General features: G+C 38.0%; 2 protein-coding genes across 2 annotated transcripts; one reads left to right on the forward strand and one right to left on the reverse strand.

Moving 5' to 3' along the window:
• Positions 1-1,192: 1,192 nt before the first annotated feature.
• On the forward strand, positions 1,193-9,766 carry LOC146456600 (glucose-6-phosphate exchanger SLC37A4-like). Its single transcript, XM_085093084.1, has 6 exons — positions 1,193-1,647; positions 3,186-3,582; positions 4,529-4,614; positions 5,223-5,336; positions 6,479-6,617; positions 7,382-9,766. The coding sequence occupies exons 1-6, from the start codon at positions 1,222-1,224 to the stop codon at positions 7,543-7,545; spliced, it is 1,326 nt and encodes a 441-aa protein (XP_084949210.1). The 5' UTR covers positions 1,193-1,221; the 3' UTR covers positions 7,546-9,766.
• On the reverse strand, positions 8,869-19,388 carry LOC146456601 (E3 ubiquitin-protein ligase rfwd3.L-like). The gene is made up of 12 exons (XM_085093063.1): positions 18,867-19,388; positions 17,721-17,812; positions 16,313-16,609; positions 16,059-16,197; positions 15,481-15,579; positions 14,946-15,106; positions 14,109-14,315; positions 13,750-13,847; positions 13,372-13,463; positions 12,844-12,931; positions 12,615-12,757; positions 8,869-12,117 (listed from the first exon to the last, which is right to left on the reverse strand). Exons 1-12 carry the CDS (start codon positions 19,266-19,268, stop codon positions 11,959-11,961), a joined length of 1,977 nt encoding a protein of 658 aa, XP_084949189.1. The 5' UTR covers positions 19,269-19,388; the 3' UTR covers positions 8,869-11,958.
• Positions 19,389-21,137: the final 1,749 nt, after the last annotated feature.

The following is a 21,137-nucleotide window of genomic DNA, read 5'->3' on the forward strand; positions in this document are numbered from 1 at the left end:
TTTAGTAGGCTTTCAAAGTGAGGTGATAATTAACCGAGGAGATCCCTAGTTGTATGAGCGATGTAGGTGGTTTTTGAGCTGTTTCGATCTGAAAATCAGCAGTTTGGTATGGATTTACAATGGATACCCGTGGCTAGCCAAAGTATAGCCAAAACTTTGAATGACAAAGAATCGCTCATCAGTTGCAGATGATTCACAATTTTGTTTGAAACTGAAAAGAGTCACTAGAATAACGAATTGATTTTAGTTATTGAACTGATACTCACGCTTTTTAAGATAATACATCACTGCATTTTTGCATTTTGACTCTATCCGCCTCCCGTACCTGTCAGGCGTAATTGGGAAGGGGGAGGAAAAAGGTGAGCGAGAAAAAGTGAGAGAAAAAAATGGGGACCGTCTGACGCCTGCCACGGGCACGCCTTTTACCTCTCACCTTTTCTCGTACCCTAGTTCCCCCCCCCGCCCTTCCAATATTGTTACTGCGCATACGTTCTGCGCATCCGGAGATACTCAGGTTTCCTATGGGTGGTGCCTACTAATACGGGGATATTTTTGCGCAGTTTAAAACTTTGCGGAGAAAGCAGAACTTAGCAAGTGATTTTGGTATCCAAAAAGAATATTGGGGGTAACCATGCATTTTTCAGAGATAATAAAGCTTCAATATGGAAAAAAGCGCCATACATTGCTTTGTATTTTGCTGCTTTTTAGAACAATTGTTGCTTAGTTATCTCTAAATAATGTGTGATTACCCCCAATTTTCTTTTGGGATTTCAATAGCTGCTACTAAGATCTGCTTTTCCCGCATAGTCCTAAACCGCGCAAAAATACTTCGCTATTAGTGGGCAGTAAAAACCACTGATAAACTGTGTTTGCAAGGACCACCGTGGCAAAATAAAAGTACCGGATCCTGTAGTGAAGGATCTAATCAGCAAAAAAATTGTAAAGCAAATAATCTAAAAAAAGAGCAAGGCTGATTTCACGGTCAGGGAAGTATATTTTCCAATACATGTTTCGAAAGGCACGGCCTTTCTTCTTCAGGGTATGTTTGTTCAGTCTCAAACATACCCTGAAGAAGAAAGGCCGTGCCTTTCGAAACATGTATTGGAAAATATACTTCCCTGACCGTGAAATCAGCCTTGCTCTTTTTGTAGATTATTTGCTATTAGTGGGCACCGTCCTAAACTCCGATAATACATTTTCGCTTGGTCACGTGACACAAACATGGCGGCTAACAACAGCGAGAAGAGCAGTAACTTTTTCCTATATCAAAGAATTAGATGGACAGTCTATGGGTCTCTATTTTTCGGTTATTCCTCGTATTATTTCTGCAGGAAGTCGTACACTTTTGCCATACCGGCTCTTATACGTGAGCTTAACCTGAAGAAGAACGAACTCGGTGTTATAACGAGCGGATTTGCTGCCATGTACGGTGTGGCAAAATTTAGTGGCGGTCTTCTGTCTGATACCATGAGCCCGAGAACAATGTTCACATTAGGAATGTTATTAACTGGGATTATAAACATTCTGATAGGATTCACTGGCAATTTATGGCTGTTCACGTTTCTTTGGAGTATCAATGGCTTATTTCAAGGTTGTGGTTGGCCACCGTGTACTAAGCTACTCAGAGAATGGTTTTCCCCATACGAGGTTGGTATTTTTGCTGTGAAAAAAAGTGTTGTAGTTCGATTAATAACAGTTAATTCTTTCGTAAGTTGATAGTATCGGTGGTTGAGGGTCCAGTGGCTCACTAGTTGTATACCTGCCAACTTTTTCTGAGTCAAACGCGTGAGATTTTTGTCTCGTCATGACCGGGATTTGCGAAAACGTCCGAGCCACTTCCGAAGATTTCCGACGATCTTCCGAAGACTTCCGAACGTTGCCGAAAATGTCCGACGATATTCCGACGACCTTTGAACACTTACGATTCAAGCGGATTGTAGACATTTAAAAGCTTTTGCGATTGTTATAAGGAGCAAAGAAATAATAGATAGCAAATGTTAAATGAAAATTGAAATGAAGATTTTTTAGAACAACTCGTCCGGATTTGTGAGTCAGGCGTGAGATATTGTCCTTGACGCGTGAGATCGATGTTTCTAGTCCCCAGGCGTGAGACTCACGCATAATGCGTGAGAGTTGGCAGGTTTACACTTGATTCTCAGTGGAGATTTGGACCTGGCGTTTAATTACAAAGGCGAAGGGATGCCAAAGACATAGAACTTTTCATGCACAGCCTAAGTTTGGGTAATGCATTGGTGGCGTAAAAATCCAGTCTGCAGAGTATTGCAGAACTACAATCGACGAAACAAATCTTGGGAATATTCCAAAGTTCTACTTCGACTCAACCTTCCTCCCCTCCCCTGTTTCAATGTTGAGCTTCAAAAGTGAATCTTTACGCGTATATGAATAGTGGGGAATCCAACATTGAACAGGGGGGCAGGGGGAAAGGGGAACCGACAAACAAAGGCCTCAACATACGAAAGTAATAAATGTGCCGATGTCTTTATTTCATACCCACTTTCTGTTGCCAATGTTGAGTAACCTTCCCAAAACATTTTGTCGTTGATTGTAGACAAGACCTTGTACATGCAGAGACATTTTCTGAAAGAAATACACAAAGGGATTTTCTGAAAACTCTCGCGTGCACCTGCCATGCATGTTCTGGAGACTTAGGGAAAATTACTATAATTATAACTAAATTGTTAGTTAAACCCATTCAGGCCCCAGTTGTTCAAAGGCCGGATAACTTTATCCAGTGGATAAGTCACTATCCGACAGTTTCAATCTGTGCAAAGATTTCAGTATTTCCTCGTGCACAAGCGAATATGCACACTCTAACCATTGCTTAGTTGGGGAATGTAAGAAAACCTTGGACAACATTTTAACGTGAAGTATATTTTAGACGCTGAAGAGTGCGTTATCCAGCGGATAAAGTTATCTGGCCTTTGAACAACTGGTGGCTGGGATGTTGGAGGATAATTCCTGAGACTGAGAGATTGTCCAAAAGATGAACAGGTTACAGGGGAAGGAAGCTTTGAGAACAGGTGTAAAATTTTGAGGACAATTCCTCAGCCGAAGGTTTTATCGTCCAGTATACTCTCAAGCCACATATACACATTTGCCTGGCAATTTTTTTTGAGAAGTATATTTTGGTTTGCTCTTATTCAAGTATTTTTTCTTCATTTCAGTTTGGTACACTCTGGAGCCTTTTGACAGCTGGATGTAACCTAGCAACAAGTGTATCCCCAATATTAACAGCATATTTAACAACAAGCTATGGTTGGTCATCAGCCTTTATTATCCCTGGTGTTGGTGCTGTGGTACTATCTCTCTTAATTTACTCCATTATTTGGGACTCCCCATCAGAAGTAGGACTGGATGAATTTAACCAAATTTCCCCTTTGAAATCAAGAACTGAGCATGACACAGTGAAGAATAAGAAGACGCAGGTTAAGGCATTGTTATTGAGTCCATTTGTGTGGGTCTTGAGCACTGGGTATCTTATGACACTGTTCATAAAGACAGGCGTGGGTGAATGGACACAGCTTTTCTTGATGCAGACAGTAGGAAAATCACAATATGACAGTAAGTGTCTTGCTAAAGATACCTAAAACATTCACAGTTGAGTGCTCCTTAATGGTGTTAAATCAGCTGTCTTCAGATCTCACAGTTGCCTTAATGTATCAGACAGCTTAATTATTTTAATAACTTTAGAGCAGAATTCAATTGATCAGTCAGTCAGAGTCAGTCAGTCAGTCAGTCAGTCAGTCGATCAGCCAGTCAGTCAGTTAGTCAGTCTATTAATTAGTCAGTCAGTTAGTCAGTCAGTCAGTCAGTCAGTTGATCAGCCAGTCAGTCACTTAGTCAGTCGATTAGTTAGTCTGAGTCAGTCAGTCAGTCAGTCAGTCAGTCAGTCAGTCAGTCGATCAGCCAGTCAGTCAGTCGATTAGTTAGTCAGTCATTCATTCAGTCAGTCAGTCAGTCAGTCAATCAGTCAGTTAGTCGATCAGTCAGTCAGTCAATTGATGGAGTGTGAAAATGGAGTTCTAAATAGAATCAGATCAAGTTGCTTGCTTTGTGGGTGCGAGATGCAAATTTAAATGCCATTTAGTCATGGCAAGTTGTTGACTAAGCGTCCTTTGAAATAATATGCTTCAAAATTTCATAATCTCACCAAAGTAATTTAAGATATCAAGTTCTAATTTGTTTAAAACATGGTTTATTTATTCTAACTAAGCCAATGTTATCGGAAAGGGCCAAAGATAAAGACACTTGTTGTTTGTCAGTTATTTATGCTCTGATGGTTGATTGACAACTGAAGATGAGAATGGCCAGGCCAGGCTCCTTTTATACTGGAACTTCCTGTTTAATTAAATTTAACAAAATAATTTACCAAAAAATTTATTGCCTTGCAATAGGGTGTTAAACAGTGAAAAGCCTTCTTTGATTGCACTTTAGAAAATGATCTTCAAGAAGTGGTTGCAGACTGAGATGTTTTATCCAGTTGACCATATATTTCTTTTGTACACAGGTAGCATTGCTATGAGTTTTCTAGAGATTGGTGGCCTCTTTGGCAGTGTAGTGTCTGGTTATGTGACGGACAAGTTGGTTAGAAAGGTATGGTGTTATTAATAATATTCAAATTGAGATTTTGAGTATAATGGATGCACAGTTCTCTAACTAGTGGTTAAGGGGGTTAGTTTCTAAAGAAACTGGCACTGCATCAGGGGAGGGGGGGGGGTAGGGAGTAGAAACATGTTAGGCTTATCAACAGAGTTGATAACTAAAAGTAAAGTGGCCAGCGTAAAGAGATTCGAGTGCTGAAGTTTTGGGCATTCACTCTGATGAAGGGTTAATTAACGCTTGAAACGCCAGCACTCAATCTTTTTACGGTGGCTGATTTACTTTTAGTTAGCAACTCTGTCAATAAACCAAACATTCGTAAAGTTCTAGTGATTAGTATTGATACTCCTATCACTGCCCTTTGCAGTGTGTTGTATTTGTTTACGTTGCACGATTTATAAAAGACATTAGTCAATATTGAGACAAGTTGCTCTACAGATTAAAGTACTAACATCCATGACGAGCCCCAGAAAGAGAATCCGCAGAGGAGACTAGTTCCTTAATGATATCTGAAATTAGATTGGCTTTGACTAAAGAGTTGAAGTGCATTGTATAATTTGGTTTAAATATTGTGACAGTCTATTCCTTTCTGTTTGTTACAGTATGGTGCTTCAACATCATCCAGTCCCAGAATTCCCCCCATGATTGGCTTTGCATTTATTCAGCTAGTATGCTTGTATCTTTTACATACAGCTGTGACACCAACAACATCACTGGTATGTGAACTGCAGCTAGTTAACATTTAATCGTATCTAAATTAAACTTGTTACAAAAAATTGTCAATGATAGTTTAACTTCCAGAACTTTCTATTAATAGAATAGACTATAACTGGGCGCCATTCAGCTGTGACCTATAGGAACATTCTGGAATGTTGCATTTGTTATGTAATTACCCTGGTTAAGAAACCGCATAATACTACTAAATTTAAGTTCTTTAGTGAAATTTCTAGAGCCTTGAAGTGTACATACAGATGTATACAAGAGCAAAAATTTGTCCGTAGTACTCACTACTGTATTGTGGAAATAAACCATTTTGCTTCTGTTACTCAGTGGCGATCCTGAGTTCTGTCTGGGAAGAACCCTGCACTACATCAATACTCGTAACAAACAGGGAACATACTTACAATAGTGCGTTGATTTAAAGTAACTTTCCTTGATTTACTGGGTCATAGAGTACCTCTTATGCCTTCACATACCAACTTTTAGTGCAAATATGATACCCCATTCACACACATACTGTAAAACAAAACAATAATACCCCTTTCTTATAACTCAAAGATATGCTTAAGACAGAATAATATCCTACAGGATATTATGTACATACATCATTAGTATGGCAATTAATTCTGACTAGTTTAGATATGAAAATGTCCAGACTTATAACTTTTGGACAAGATTATTAAAGTTCAAACAAAAATCTTTCAGAAGATTTCTTAGAACATTTTGGACATTTTGTTTTTGAAATTGCATATGTCTGAAATGTACATATACAACATGCGATTAATCAAATAAATGAACACAGTGCTGTTTGAGCACAGCAAGCTACATGTCACGGCTTATGAGCAAAATAGAACAGTATGAGCAGTATAACACCTAGCTAACATGGCATTCAGTTTGACGGCGACTGTTATTAAACCTCTCAAATTTGTGATTGTGGCTAATTTTGCCTCATTGTTGAGCATTTTCGTAAGCCCTGGATGTTGTAAAAAAATAATGCTTAAAGTTTGCACTGGTTGGCACATTTAACTAAACTTCTTTATCAAAAATGTTTGGACTCTTTCTCTTTTGTCTTTTTTGTTTTTTGGTCTGACAATTTTGTGATTAAGTTAATATTGTTGTGTTATTTGTTACATTGCAGTGGGTTATTTCAACATTAGTCTTTGGCATAGGTTTCTCATTATACACAGCCATTAACTTGTACGGCGTGCTTGCCATGGAGAACGGCCCACCTGGATTATCTGGAACAGCACATGCTATTGTTGCTCTGGCTGCAAATGGTAAGGAATACTTTCACTGTCTAGTGTTTACAACATTTATTACCGAACAGTGCAACGAACTCAACCGGGGCCACCCAACATTGATCAGCCAATCACAGGTCATGTTTACAACAATGGAGTCTGGCTTTGGTAGCTTGTAAACCAATCGAAAACGAGAATATTTCTTTAAATTTCAAAGTGTTGGTTTTTTCGGCGGCCCAGGTTGAGTTCGTTGCACTGTAAGTAGTAACATCAAATTCATAAACAAATTCCAGCTGTAATGCTCATACTGTTTTGTCTGAAAACCCATGGCCAAAGAAAAAAGGGTGGAGCGTACTGTAGTCCACAGTCAAGCTTGTGTCATATTGAATAATGTTACAAGTTCCACTCCACCCTTTTCGAACTTGTACTCTTCAGTCAAGCTCATGTCATATTGAGCAATGTGACAAGTTCCAACAGAGTGGAGTGTACTGTAGTCCACAGTCAAGCTTGTGTCATATTAAGCAGTTATCATGTCATATTAAACAATGTAAGTTACAAGTTCCAACATTAATTAAGGCCACTAAATTAACTTTTGGAGCAAGTTTAAGAAATTAATTCATCTCTTTAATTCTCTAAACCTTCCCTACTTTATGCTGTGATGGACATGTTTCTGTTTCAGACATGGTTCTGGTGGTGGGTAAGGTTGGGAAACTTACCTATTTTTGTCTGACTTTACTCCCAAATTATAAGTTTGACTTAGTTCTGTTGTGTAATCATTGGGTTACGTTTTATTTGCATTGTAGTTGGAGCGACTCTTGCTGGATTTCCCCTCACAGCAATCAGCAAATCTTATGACTGGGGAGGCGTGTTTGTGGCTCTTGAGCTAGCTTCTCTGTTTTGTTGCTGTTTGCTTATTGGAGCACGGAATGTTAACAGACACATGATTGAGCCATCAAAGCTAGAATGACGATTTGGGGCAAAGCTCATAAAATTATACAACCCCAAGTTATCCTTGAACACATCTACCTGATTGCAGAAAATTTTGTGGGTTTCCAAAGAAACTGTCAAAACTTCATGTCACAAGAGAGTTGCCTTTTTATTTGATGTGAAAATTAATATATTGTATTTTCTAAATCCTCAAAACAAGTTGTCAAACATTTCAAATTTCTGGTCAGAATGAAACAAATAAATTGTAGTTTGTTATTAAATTAAAATAATATTTTTCAAAGTCATTGCATTGGTTTCCATCATAATCAATAATAAATAAGTGACTATAACATTGAGTTTTCTTAGAATCATGCTACATAGTTGTATCTGAATAACTGTTTGAAGTCAGCAAAGTGTTGTAAGAAATGAAAATTTCACAGTAAACTGTGCAAAGAGAACTTTCATTACTGAAGAGAACTCACATCTTCCTGGTTGCTAGGCAGGTGTAACAATCTTTACACTATCAGAGAAGCTATGTTGAGAAAGAGGCACTTTATGTAGGGAATACAATCCCGATTAGGCCATTCTGTGGAATATTTTTCCTTTTGAATCTTTTGTATGTCATGGTTTGTTTTTGTGTGAGATGTGTCCAAAGTCCTCTTAGCACAGTTCAGGGTGCAATAGTCATTATTTTGTGTTAATATGTAGTTTTTATTCAGCAATATGGGTTTCAAATGCAGAAACTACAGTCAACTACGGATAGCTCAAACCTTCGCTAACTCCAGCCTTGCACTAACTAATGAAGCAATTTTCCTTTCCCTTCAGGTCATTTTCTATATAATTTTACCCTCGATAACTTGAACTCGTGACAACTCAAACCTTTTTCGATTTCCCTTGAAGGTTCGAGTTATCTGGAGTCGTAAATATTTGCAGAGTATCTCCGTTTGGAACAACTGTACATAGTCAGGTAGATCTTTTCCCCAAAGGGTCTCCCTGCTGACCCTAATAACGGCTGCATAGAAGACTACACTTTGTGCTGATACCATAAACTGCCGCTTATAAGTCCCCCCGGTTGTAGGCCCATCTACTGTAACCCAAAAAATACATCTGATTATAAGCCCCCCTCTAACTTTCCTTGTTTTGAGTGATATCAAGCACTTTCACAGAACTCTGTACTACTTCAAACAGAAAATTGGAAAATTATCCAGAACAATAAGTTTATTACTCCATTTTCATTTGTTACATTCCAGTTTTGTTCATGTTGTTAGGTTTAATTTTGTTCCAAATATTAAAATGAATTCTATTTATTATGTTTTTAAAGCTTAATTAAAAACCAGTAAATGAAAAACGTATTTTGATCAACTTTTTAAATTTTTTTTTTAGCCCCCTCAGATATATTAAGCCCCTCCGTTTATAAGGCCATCTAAAGCCCATTACGAAGTTTTATAAGCCCAGGGCTTATAAGCAGCAGTTTATGGTATTTGATATAATTATTGTAAAAAATATGACCTAATTTTTGGCACTACATTTCTCAAGTAAACTGTTGTAGGTCATAAACCAAATGCCAGTATGAAGGTTATCCGAAGAATATGAAACCTAAATGTTGAGTTTAATTACCGGTATTTTCTTGTTTTCTTTGGATTTCCCTTGCAGAGTTCAGTCGTATTTTTGTTTAAAAATATGAAGGATCAAAATTTGACCCAGCTCAGGCCCTCAAGAAAAAAAAAGTGCCAAATATTAATTTTTTAAAAAAAATTGTTTTCCATCTGTTATTAAGAAGTATAAATTATTTGAGAATGGTGTATTACTCAGTAAGTGACACAGGCATACTCAGAAAAAAATCCGAGTGCTCCTATCAGGAGTTGAACCTAAGACCTTCCGATTGCTCTACCACTGAGCTACAGCTAAGGCCATTAAACTAGCTTCATAGGACAAACATAAATATAAATTACTTACTCATAAAATCAGTGTATTTTAATTAATTTTAATGCAAAAATACCCGGAGTTGTAAGATCTGTAACCTATTTATGTGATAAGCCAAAGGCAAGATTTAAATTAATAAGCTAGAAAAATTTAATAACTAGTATTTTCTTCTCATCTTATTTTTCTGAACATAGTAGGTAAATGCATTTTAAATGAGTCAAGTAAATTGAAAAACTTCAACTCTTTAAAGCTTCATTGTCTTGTATATATTAATCTAAAAACCTATTTTAAATGTCTGCACAGATGCAACACTCCAATAAAATATTGTTTTTAATCTAGACTGTGTGTTTAGTTATGTTTCTACATATTTGAAAATCTCATAGTTGCATTTTTATCTGACTGTATACTTTACTTTACACTGTAGAAGAATTAATAATTATTTTGATAGTTCATCAATTTTGTTATCATCATTCAGAATCAATTTGGTTTTACATTACTTTTAACACTGACAATATAACATGAATAAGTATCTACATGTACATTGTATGTAATTTATTTTAACATTATTTGTCTATCATACTATCAGGTCATCAAGCCTAACAACCAGTTTTAATTCTTATAATTTCTTCTTTTCTTCAAGTTTCCCTCATTTTTTTGCATCGCATTTGTCAGTGAATTTGATTTTCTTTTAGAGCTTGAATGCATTTTTATTAAAATTGAAATCAACCTTAAGGTTTAAGGGTTTTCCACTCATCTACTGTGCTTTTCTCTTTTTCCCACTATGTGACCATTGAGCATTATTTTTGAAAAACACAGTTACTGTGTTCCTTGTTTTGTCCTTTCTTCCCCCTTCAATTGAAGGGGTGTACAGAATAGGGCCCTAAGTGACTTGATGTAAGGTTAAATTCTCCTTTTGTTTCACAGGCGAATACAAGGCAATTTAGAAGGAGAATCTAGCAATTTATCAGAAGTCATTTAAGGCTTTTTTCTAGGCACCCATTCAATTTATTGTCACAGTGGTGATGGTTTCTTTTTATGAGGGTCAAAATGTTGATGAACAGAAAACACAATTCCTTGACTCAAATCTTACATCCAATTTATTATTAATACAAATATACAATGTAATAACTAAAATTTTATTCCTTTTTTGCTCCATCCTTCAATAATACTATTCAAAAATTCTGCATTTGGAGGGTTGCACATTCCTGAAAACGTTTCTTTTAGCTGGTGTAAATCTATAGAGAAATCGACATGACAGAGTTTCATTATTCATAATTCACTAGATTTAGAAATTAAATGTTGGCTCAAACTGAGGTCACGTGGAACCCGACATGTTTCTAAAAATATTGACTAGCTTGTTAAGTTGTTCATCTCTGTTCACTAGGGAACTTAAGCAATGAGGATGGCTACGGCAATTAGAACGCTGCAAAATAAAAGACAATGAAAAAAAAAAAAACAATGGCTCTGCATATGCATTATGATTTTTTAGGACATTTTTTTACTCTCCTCCACAAAAACAACAATGTAAAATGGCCAAATTCAAGGTTTTCAGGAGAACGTGAGCAATTGAGGGTGAATGTTTTATTCTCTTTCTTAACTTGAATGCCGTTCCTAGCATTTTAGTTCCTGGATAGTTCATCCACTCTGTACAAGTTGAATGCGTTGGAATAATTGTGAAGTAGCTCAAAAAACTTCAATTCCTATTTTCAAGTGACTTTTTTGTTGGCGTTGCCGTTGTTGGTGCATAAGTTCCCTGATGTCTCATACTGCCCTGCAGCCAGTACTTGAATTGGTCCTTGCCCTCTTATTCCTCAAATTCCTCTGGAGATGGGCATCGGTACAGCAAACAAGACTGCTAGCTGCTAGAGGCCTAGGCTCTACATGATCTCAGTTTGACTGGTAAAATCCATTTTAATATTTTTGGCTACTGTATGCTTTCAAGAAATTTAGTCACATGTAGTGTGTACATTCATAAATATCTCAAGAAAAGCAAGGAGGGATTTGAAAGGCAAGATAACAGGGAAATTTATGTAAGAGATTTGAAATCAGTGTGGTCTTAATTATAATTATTGAGTGGTATCAGAACATCTCAACTTTGCGGAAAGTGTTGTAATAGGACAGCAGAGGTGATCAAGCCTTTCAAAGGACATCTGGGCCCAGTGCCAGACAAAATGGCATAATCAAGACACTTCTCACACTTTCACATAGTCTTGTTAATTTTGTCTTTAATTTAAAAGAGGGCAAAAAATTAATTAACCATCATCAGAAACTGTTTTTGCTCCTCCATCTCCCATCTTATGAACATGAACACTCAGTGATAATCCTCTCTCTTTTAGGCAGAAGTAGAAAACTGCATTTGTACGCCAGTCCCATTCTTGGTGATATACTGTAAGTAGCATCAGTGTGCACCTATTGTCAGTCTTCAACCAATACCTATTTTGATCATGGTACCCATATACACTCAGTTCATCAGAAATGTAGGTTACCACAAAATAATTCCTTCTCACTTGTCTCCTCAGTAATTCATACATTATACATTAAGCCATTTGTAAACAGTTAATTTCTGTTCATCAATTGTAGCCAGAAAGTCATTTGCATTAGCAGCAAAGGGAAGAACGTCCAGTGTCTCTTTTCCTTGGTTGGGTAATTTCTGTAGCTGGTTTCCATTGCTACCATTCCATATTAATGTCTACAGAAAATGAATGAAATGGAAACTTAATACTGTACAAATTGCTAAATTTTGAACATGAGACTTAAAGTCCCTGGCTGTTTATTTTAGTATATGTATATTTAAATTGATTAAGAAAGGGCACTTTAAAAAATTATTAATTAATATGTATATTATAATTGTAAATTGTACAAAAATTAAGTAATAAAAACCCCTACACCTACACTGTAAACAGATTGCTGCTATTAAAAGCTTTAAGTGTTTACTGCACCATTAGCAATGAATGAATTATTTATTTTGCATTTTCAATGTAGCACTGTTTCAAACTCGTCACAGCCAAAAATTTATAGAGCTCTGATCCATACACACATGCCTGCAGCAGTCTACCTTTTGGAGAACTACATTCATTTAAATTGAAACTATTAAAAAATGAATGTTTGTTTGTCCAAGACTAGGAAAACATTCAGTGAAAACTTCCAAAACTTTGATGAGGAAAGGAGTATTGTAACTTGACTTACTGATGAGGAGCTTTCATCGCCAGCGGCAACCATCAGGGTCTTGCGATCATCAGGACTGGTGAACAGCCTTGATTTGCTGAGAAGCTTCTGTGATGGACCACCCACACACTGATTGATAGCCTGACAGGTGCAAAGGCTGGCTTCTAACAAGTTTAAAAACCAACAAAATGGTGTTGAGAATTTTGTCAAGAGTTCCAAATTTAATTACTGGTATACACCCAATACAGACCCTGATCAGCTGCTTCTGCATCTGCCGCACTTTCTGCCTGAGCACGTGCTGTTGATATTCCCACACCATTCCCTTGTAATTGACAAACCTGTTGGCAATAATCAGCAAAATTAAGATTCTGCCTAAACTACATTACAGTGGCACAAAATTAATTAATATCTTACCTAACAAGCCTATTGTTTTTAATAAAAACTACAGGGGTCTCATTCTTCTAGTAAGAGCAAGGCTCACTAAACTGTAGCCCACAACGATCGGAAATACGTCTGCTGTTCGCAGGCTAACTAAACTGTAACTCCATCTAGATGGTGTTTTTTGGACTTTGGGGGTTGAATTGGGAGGGGTGGGGGGACTCCATAACTCTGACAGTAAAAGGCTACAACAATGAAACCTAAAGGGTAAAATTTATATATAGTATTTAGTAGTGTACTATTTCCAACTCACCAGCATTGTCTGCTCTAATTTTACCTGTAGTCTTGGACAGTCTTTTTTGTTAAACCTGTAACAATGCATGTACATAGCATTACCTACCAAATGTCTTGTGTGAGGAAATTTCTTGGACGGGCGAAGAGAAAACAAACAATGTCGAGTTGATGGTTCAAATGACAAACTGGAACAGCATCCTAAACAATGAAGTAATACAAACACTCAGTCTGATTTTTCAAATATGAAAAAGCATGCGTGAGGCAACAAGTTAGTAAAAGCAGGTGTAAAAATTACCTAGGATGTCAAACAAATATGATTATTTCCTGCATTTGGTTCCCTGATGGATTTTCAATTATTGAAACATCAAATAATTAAACAAATCATAAGTCAGCATCAAATTGTTTAGTCTAAGTTTCATTATAAAGGGGTTTAGTTGTCCGCAAATGCCGCATACCACATCACTGTGTATTTTGTTTTCATTACCTTCAGGAAGGGTTAGGTTGTGTGGTAAGTAATCTGCTCCTGGTGTCTTCTCCCAGAAAGAAGCTCCTTCTAGTTTACACACAAGAATTCCTCCAGGTCTACAAAAATAAAAGTACATAAAATAAATTGTTGGTGGTTTCAAAGGAAAAAAATTTAAAGGAAATTACGAAGCTAAACTCAAATTTCCAGAAGGGTGGGGAGAGGAGGCTTAGAAAAAATCCCCTTCCCGAGATGTGGGAGGAGGGGTTATGGAGTATGGACATTTACTGGCACTATAAATGATATTATTACACATTGTCACATTTATCACAACTTTGAATCTTACAATGATATCCAATCCAGTGGCCATTAGACCTCACCTTAGCACACTATGAGGGTCTGGTGACACGTGAGCAACAGAAATAACAGGACATGAGCCACCTGCTGTATTCTGGATACTCTTGAGATATGTGTTGGTGTTTCTGATGTCAAACACCAGACACATGCCATTCTGAAGGCCACAGTAGATGTAATTGGTATCGTACTCATTCCACGCACAAGACCAGGCCGGCGCTGGTGTGCTGTACCTATTGTAATGAAACATCACAACAAGTTACACTGTAAGTTAGCCTCCAAATGACATTACAGTGGAACGCCGCCTTTTGACCTCCTCGTTTATACAGCCACCTTGGTATCACGATTATTAAGACCACTTTTCTGTGCCCCGAACAAATTGAAAGTCCAGTCATTTCCTCAGTTTTACAACCTCATTAATCCAACCACCCTGTTATTATGACCACATAATTTTCACGGCCCGAAATGTGGTCGTATTAATGGTGTTCAGCTGTAACTATAATAATTGAACATTGACAATAGCAAATTAAAAAAAGACAAAGTTAAAAATTATTATCTACTGTAACATCTACAATAGGAGAATGAAGAAGAAACATTGATATATTATCAGATTTATGTATTTATTAACCACCCAGTTTGGATGAGTTTCCTATGAGCAAATTTGCAAGTGGGCAAATCAATTAATGTCTCCATGCTAAATGCTAGCAACTCTGATGACTTGTTTCAGAGCTGAGTTGTCCACCTACACCATTTTAAATCTGTTTGATTAAACAGTGAAATGGTAAGGGCAGTTAAATATACAGTCGACACCCATACAGTGTAATCCTGAACACATAAGTTCTTGAAGTCTAACATGAACTCACGTTTGTACAACAGTGTTGCTGAGCATACTAGTGACTCGAACTGTCTTGTCCATGGCTGCCGTCAGTAACAAACCATCACCACGGCGACTGAATGCCGCATCACGCACTGGCTTCTGGTGAATCCGCACAAACTCACAGTGCTTGGAGTCCAAGGAGCTCACCTAAGTAATGGACAGAGATGTATTCTCTTTCTTATAAAAGATGCTGATGTACAGTAGTGACATACACTATAATAAATTAGTTTATATTTAAAAAAATTCCAAGCTCTCAACCAGTTTGTATGAAAAAAACATTCTATTCTTCTACTATATTTCATTACCAGCTTGCAATGAGCTTTACCCTGTGTATGAAAGAAGTCACATGTGCAGTTGTGTCGCTCTATAATTTACTGAACAGATGAATATACAACAGGCAAGAGCTACATGTAAGCTTACATTGTATTAAGACCTCACAGTAAAGTTGAACGTCCGTACAATGTACTGTACAAACTTAAGATGTACAGGCTTAAGATAAGAGCAATAGAAATCATGTTTACCTTTACAATACCAAAGCCAGGAAACAGCTGGTTGGGCGAAGGCTTGGACACCACCAAAACAGCACGGTGTTGGTCAAATGCAAGCACTCTTGCACCACTCTGTCGTCACATTTGTCATAAAAGCAATGAAAAGTTGATATGATAGTTTATACCATTAAACCTCAGGAGTAGGCAATATGTGTATACCCACTTTTATGGATTGAAACTTGATAAACGTGGGCATCACTTCAGTGAGAATAATTTCTTATATTTTTTTATTTATTTTTTTTTTTTTGTTCAATACATGTACATTACAGTTATAAGAAAGAATAAAATTAATGAACTCGCAGTCAAACATATTTTTTAATAGGAACAAGAAGAAATCCTTTTCAGCTCCTCTAATGTTTCAAGGATTGTGTTTTGGTGAAGATTAGAATCGATTGCTCAGCCATGAAACTTTGCGACCATGTTGCGAATTAAAATTGTTCTGGTTTTGATAATATTTTGTTTTGTCTCGTAATTGATGTATCCAATCATGTAATTTGAAATCTACTAGAATTAAAACAAACATCAAATTATTTGAATAATTTAAATATCACCTGTGAGACTTGAAATGATGTTTGAAGGACGTAAGATTTCTGTGCCGCTGAACTTTGGCTGGAACTTCTTTGTCCATAAGTTTGTATAGCTGATGATGCCCCATCACAGTCAGAATTGCAATTACTGCACAATGTTGACCTGTAACATAAAACAGTATATATGGTAGATGAAAATGAATTTACAGGAGTATGCAAGGCCAGAATGATTTCAAACCAGTTTAATCAATGCAGTGACTGTGTTTTCGGGTTCTTACGTCTTTGCCTGTAAACTGAAAACCATTTCCTCTTGTTTCCTTAGTTGAGCGACTATCTTCTCACACTCTGCTTTGGCCAGTTGATATTGCAAAAGAGCTCTAGCCTCGCGCTCTTCAGCTCTTCGCCGGGCTTCTTTCTCTTTTTCCAGGTCTGCAAGTGCCCTGTCACGCTCCGTTGTATCAATTGATTTTATTGCTTTGGTGTAGATGTTTCTGATGTCTTTTTTTCTTGCAGGTGCATTGCATTGTGGGCACTTGTCATTTCCTCCTTTGGATTTTAACCACCTTTCAATACAGCTGCAGGTCAAGAAACAATACAATCACTTGATTGACAGATTGGCTAATAGATAACACACAATGTAACAAGCAAGGGCCAAGAACTTTAAGTACCAGTATCATTGTTCACCAACAGGCATTTCCTGCAAGGAAGGGGTGCTCACTTATGCAACCTACCTGGATATGTACATACTGTACCTGTGTGTGTGCCCCAAAGGGCATTGTTTCTACCAGTGAGTAGCCTGCAAGCAAGCTTTCTGTTAGGTCCCTCACAGCTTGCTTCGCTTGCCTATAATCCTTTTGCGGCTGACCTAACAGAGAGCTTACTTGCAGGCTAACCAGTGAGCTATTTTGATCTGAAAGGGGTATTTAAGATAAAACAAAAATTCACACAACTCAAACTTGACAAATTTTGGAAACTTCTTTATGAGTTGGATGCATAAACTACCACTTATTACACAGTATGTTGAAGTTTAATCTGAAAGTTTCTGAAAACACTTATTGGTCACAGATGAGCACAAAATATGGTAATGGCATCAGTGACACTCACCAACATGTACTATTTGTGTGCTATATTAAAGGGACAGTATCATCATGGGAGATATCATGATTTCAGGCTAAAACTCACTAAATTTAAACTTTGAACACTGTGTTAATTAATTTCTAAACCGCTAATTTAAAGAAATATTAATAGTGATTCTACTGAGATGAAAGGTTGAACCAAAATATAGTACAACCGGTGATTTTTAGTGTGTTAGGACAGAGAAAATTGAAAACATCAGCCCGACGTTTTCAAATTTGAACCCATTTTAATTTTGGTCATCTGCCGGCGAAAATAATAATCCGTGGATAGTTTCTATGCATTCTGGTAGTCTTTTAGTGGAATTTTGGTCATTATATCTTGGCTGCTATCAACCGAATTGCGTTTTTGGGATTTCCAATGTGTTACTAAAAATTAATAGCGTGATACTGTCCCTTTAATAGTTCTTACCACATTTTGACGTCATCTCTGAAACATACATGTAATAGTTAAATACATACATACAGCAAAAGAAAATCTACTGGTATGTACAGTGTAGTTGTGCATGAAGGTAACAAATAAACTAAACTTGTAAACTCATACAGTATTTACCTCCTTCCAAAGAGATGCCCGCATTTGAGAGATGACAGTCTGTGAGATCCTGAGTTTGACCAAGGCTCAAAACAAATTGGGCAACACTGTGACTGAAACCAAGGAACGGCATGTGATTATTATGCAACTTATAAGTAAAGTACATGGATGTACAGTTAAACCATGAACACTTCTGTATAAGTATAAGCCAATTATTATTTTTTTTGTTTTGGGCATGTCATTGAGTGTTCTAGTCAGTGATGGTAAGTTTGTATGAGACTGCTTTAATCTGGACTAGAAAAACTGTCTTTTCAAGACTTCTGAATATAATCAGAGAACTGGGATTCAACATCATGCGGTTCATGTGACCAACAATAGAGTTCCAAAGGAGCTCTTTACAAGATTTGTGAAGAATTCTCAACACTTCTTGCAAAAAACATTATTTACAGTTGGTGTGGCATCTGAACAGATTTTACCAACTTTTATAAAAATTATTATATTAGATGTAGATAGTAAGGCCCTGTTAAGACTAGGTGCTCATGCCTGGGCTCTGTGCCCGCGTACTGAAAGGATGTTGTTCAGATTCCTTGGTGCACAAGTAGCAATCGTGTTCTTGCTCGTCAATTTAGTGCCCGCCATTGTATCACAGGGAGATATGAGGAAAAAAAACGTGAGAACTGACAAAAGCCTGTTCAGACCAGTGCCCGTGCCCAGGAACGGTGCCCGAGTACTTCTCTTGAAGGCAGGACAGTGCCCACGCTCGTGTCCAGATTTTTGCACGGGCACCGACAAAAAGCTCTGTTCAGACTAGTGCCCGTGCCCGAGAACCAGGAACAAGCACCTAGTCTGAACAGGGCCTAACTTTAGCAATTTTAAGGTTAACGAAACCACAACATGCTATTGTTTGAAAGATATTCAGACATCTTTCTGCCAACATGTAAACACTCCCTTACAAGACATCTTACAAGTGATCATAGTACATGTTACGCTCACAGCAAGTTAAACCAACAGGACCAGAAAAATGACTTCTGATGCTGTTACATAAGCTTAACTGAAGCTTATAAGGGGTTTGCTCATTTCATTATTGTTAAATTGGTACACTGTATATAAGCCACACAGCATGGATACACATTCAACAAAATGGTGAAAAGAGGAAGCCAAACTTACATCGTCATCTCTGTCAGGAGATTTAAGAGGTGACTTTGCAATCTTTGAAGGTTTTGTTTTGGGCGGTTTGGAAGGCTTGCATTGAAAGTCATCAGGAGAATTCACGGCTGAGCTTTCCTGCATAACTTGAACACTCCTGTTAACTACTGGGGTCATATTCTGTACCGAGGACTGCATTTCTGTATCATCTGGGACAGTATTTTCATCATTCACTGGTTGCGTGCCTTCATTTTCTGCCTGATTTGCAGTTTGCTGGTCGTTTTCTGTCTCAACTTCCATTTCTTGAACCTCATCATCATTCGCATCCGTTGTCAAATCAACAACACTACCGCCTTGTCCGTTGTGATTAGCCATGATTTCTTGGATTTGTTCTTCGTTACCGTCACCTTGAACGGCAGCCATTTGAGTATCTTAATCAACATTGAACTGACAGCATTGCATAAAAATTCCGATGAAATGTTCGGTGGTCAAATTCACAATCCGCGCCATTTTCTAGTGATCTGAGCATGTCCGTTTGTATGAGAGCCCAGTCCCTCTCGGTTGAGTGATGGGGCCGAACGCGATCATTTTGGATCATTTTGGATCATTTTAATTTGTGAGTTCGTGATGCGCCTTTCGCGTATTAGATGAATCAGTGTGGCACTCTTTTAGACTGCGAGAGCAGCCGTCTTTTCCGACTTTTGTTTCACCCACCGCGAAAAGAGGGTCTACCGTTGAAATAAAAGCCGGAAAAGGCGGCGGCTCTTGCAGGCAAGCACTTTTTCATAAGCCATGGGAAATGATGTAAAATCTACCAACAAATGACGATGACTAACTATAACGAATGGAAATGAAATCACAGTTTTATGGCCAGGCAACTTGAAAGTGGCGTACACAACTACGATGGCGTTAAGTGTGAAACTGTGACTGCGCTGTTCATAGCGTCAGTACAATGAGCTACGGCAAGCTGGTCTATATCTAGTCACCTGACTCAAAATGATTAATCTTGCATTCACATTTTTCTTCCGTACATCAGATGTATGATATTTCATATATTCACATTCACCTGATTCCCCGAATGGGGAAGACGGAACTAACTTGAAGTTTAAAATAGATGCCTTATGACCCAGACGAGATCCCTATGAAAAGTAAGAGAGTTTCTCGATCGTAGCCGGAAATTTTGAACTGACCCCCTAAAATGTAGCGTAATCTCGCTTTGTGGGCGGATTCTGTACACTTGAAGGGACGGTGTCACTTATTTCTAGTGTCACTGTGAATGGCCAAAAAATGTTTGTTTCGATGGAAACGTTACAATAAAATGATGGTTCAATTTTGTTAACAGTTGCCCCGCTAGTCTGACAGAAACTAAGCTAAACTACATGGTCTTAAATATCTCTGGTGCGCTGCGGATATTCAAAATGGAAATGGGTTGCGACTATAGTTTGCTCTTTCAAGAAATAAACACTTAATATTTTCCTTTCGGTGCTTTGAGAACAATTTGACGTCCGAGAAAAGGTGCCTTGTCAAATACTTGAGCAGTTTTCTCATTGAGTTTTGACCAAACCACAGAGAAATCTACATGAGAGTGCGCCCATTAAATATAGGCTCCATTTCCGCCGCTCACTCGGGTCCGGGCTTTCCTTCCCGAGATAGACGGTTGGACGCGTCGCTTAACCATTGTTGGTTTCAGCCAATGAGCTTACCGCCTGGGGAAGAAAGCCCGGACCCGAGTGAGCGGCGGAAATCGAGCCTACATTAAATAACTCTCAAAGCGGACTCAAACCACGAATTTTTAATTCCCTATGAGCCACTTTTACTAATATGGGTAAAAGTAAAATACTCCTGGCTTCATGATGGCAATGGTAATGTATTTATATACCGCACAGATCACAAAATCCTCAGGGCGGTTTCCGATTCTTAGGTGGGGTGGGAACCGCTATAAGTCTACATTTTGATCTCACCCACTCACCCAACCCACGTATGAATGGGAAAGTCAGATGAAATTAGAAATAAAGATAGACCTACCACACCAAGAATTACGTCCCCATGTGTGGGTACTTTAACGTCCCACAGATTATTACGAACAAGTGTTGCGAGACGGAACCTACAGTTTATCGTCCTCATCCGAGAAGACTAGAAGTCTAACCATTCGTAGCCTGTTCCAGGCTCCTAGAGAGATGCGCGAAGGAGAGTGCGAGGGGACGAAAACGAGGGGGAAATTCCCCCCTCGTTTTCGTCCCCTCGGATCGCCGCACTCTCCTTCGCGCATCTCTCTAGGAGCCTGGAACAGGC

The sequence above is a fragment of the Pavona decussata genome, unplaced genomic scaffold, assembly GCF_977016875.1.
Source record: "Pavona decussata unplaced genomic scaffold, jaPavDecu1.1 SCAFFOLD_254, whole genome shotgun sequence".
Classification (NCBI taxonomy): Eukaryota; Metazoa; Cnidaria; class Anthozoa; order Scleractinia; family Agariciidae; genus Pavona; species Pavona decussata.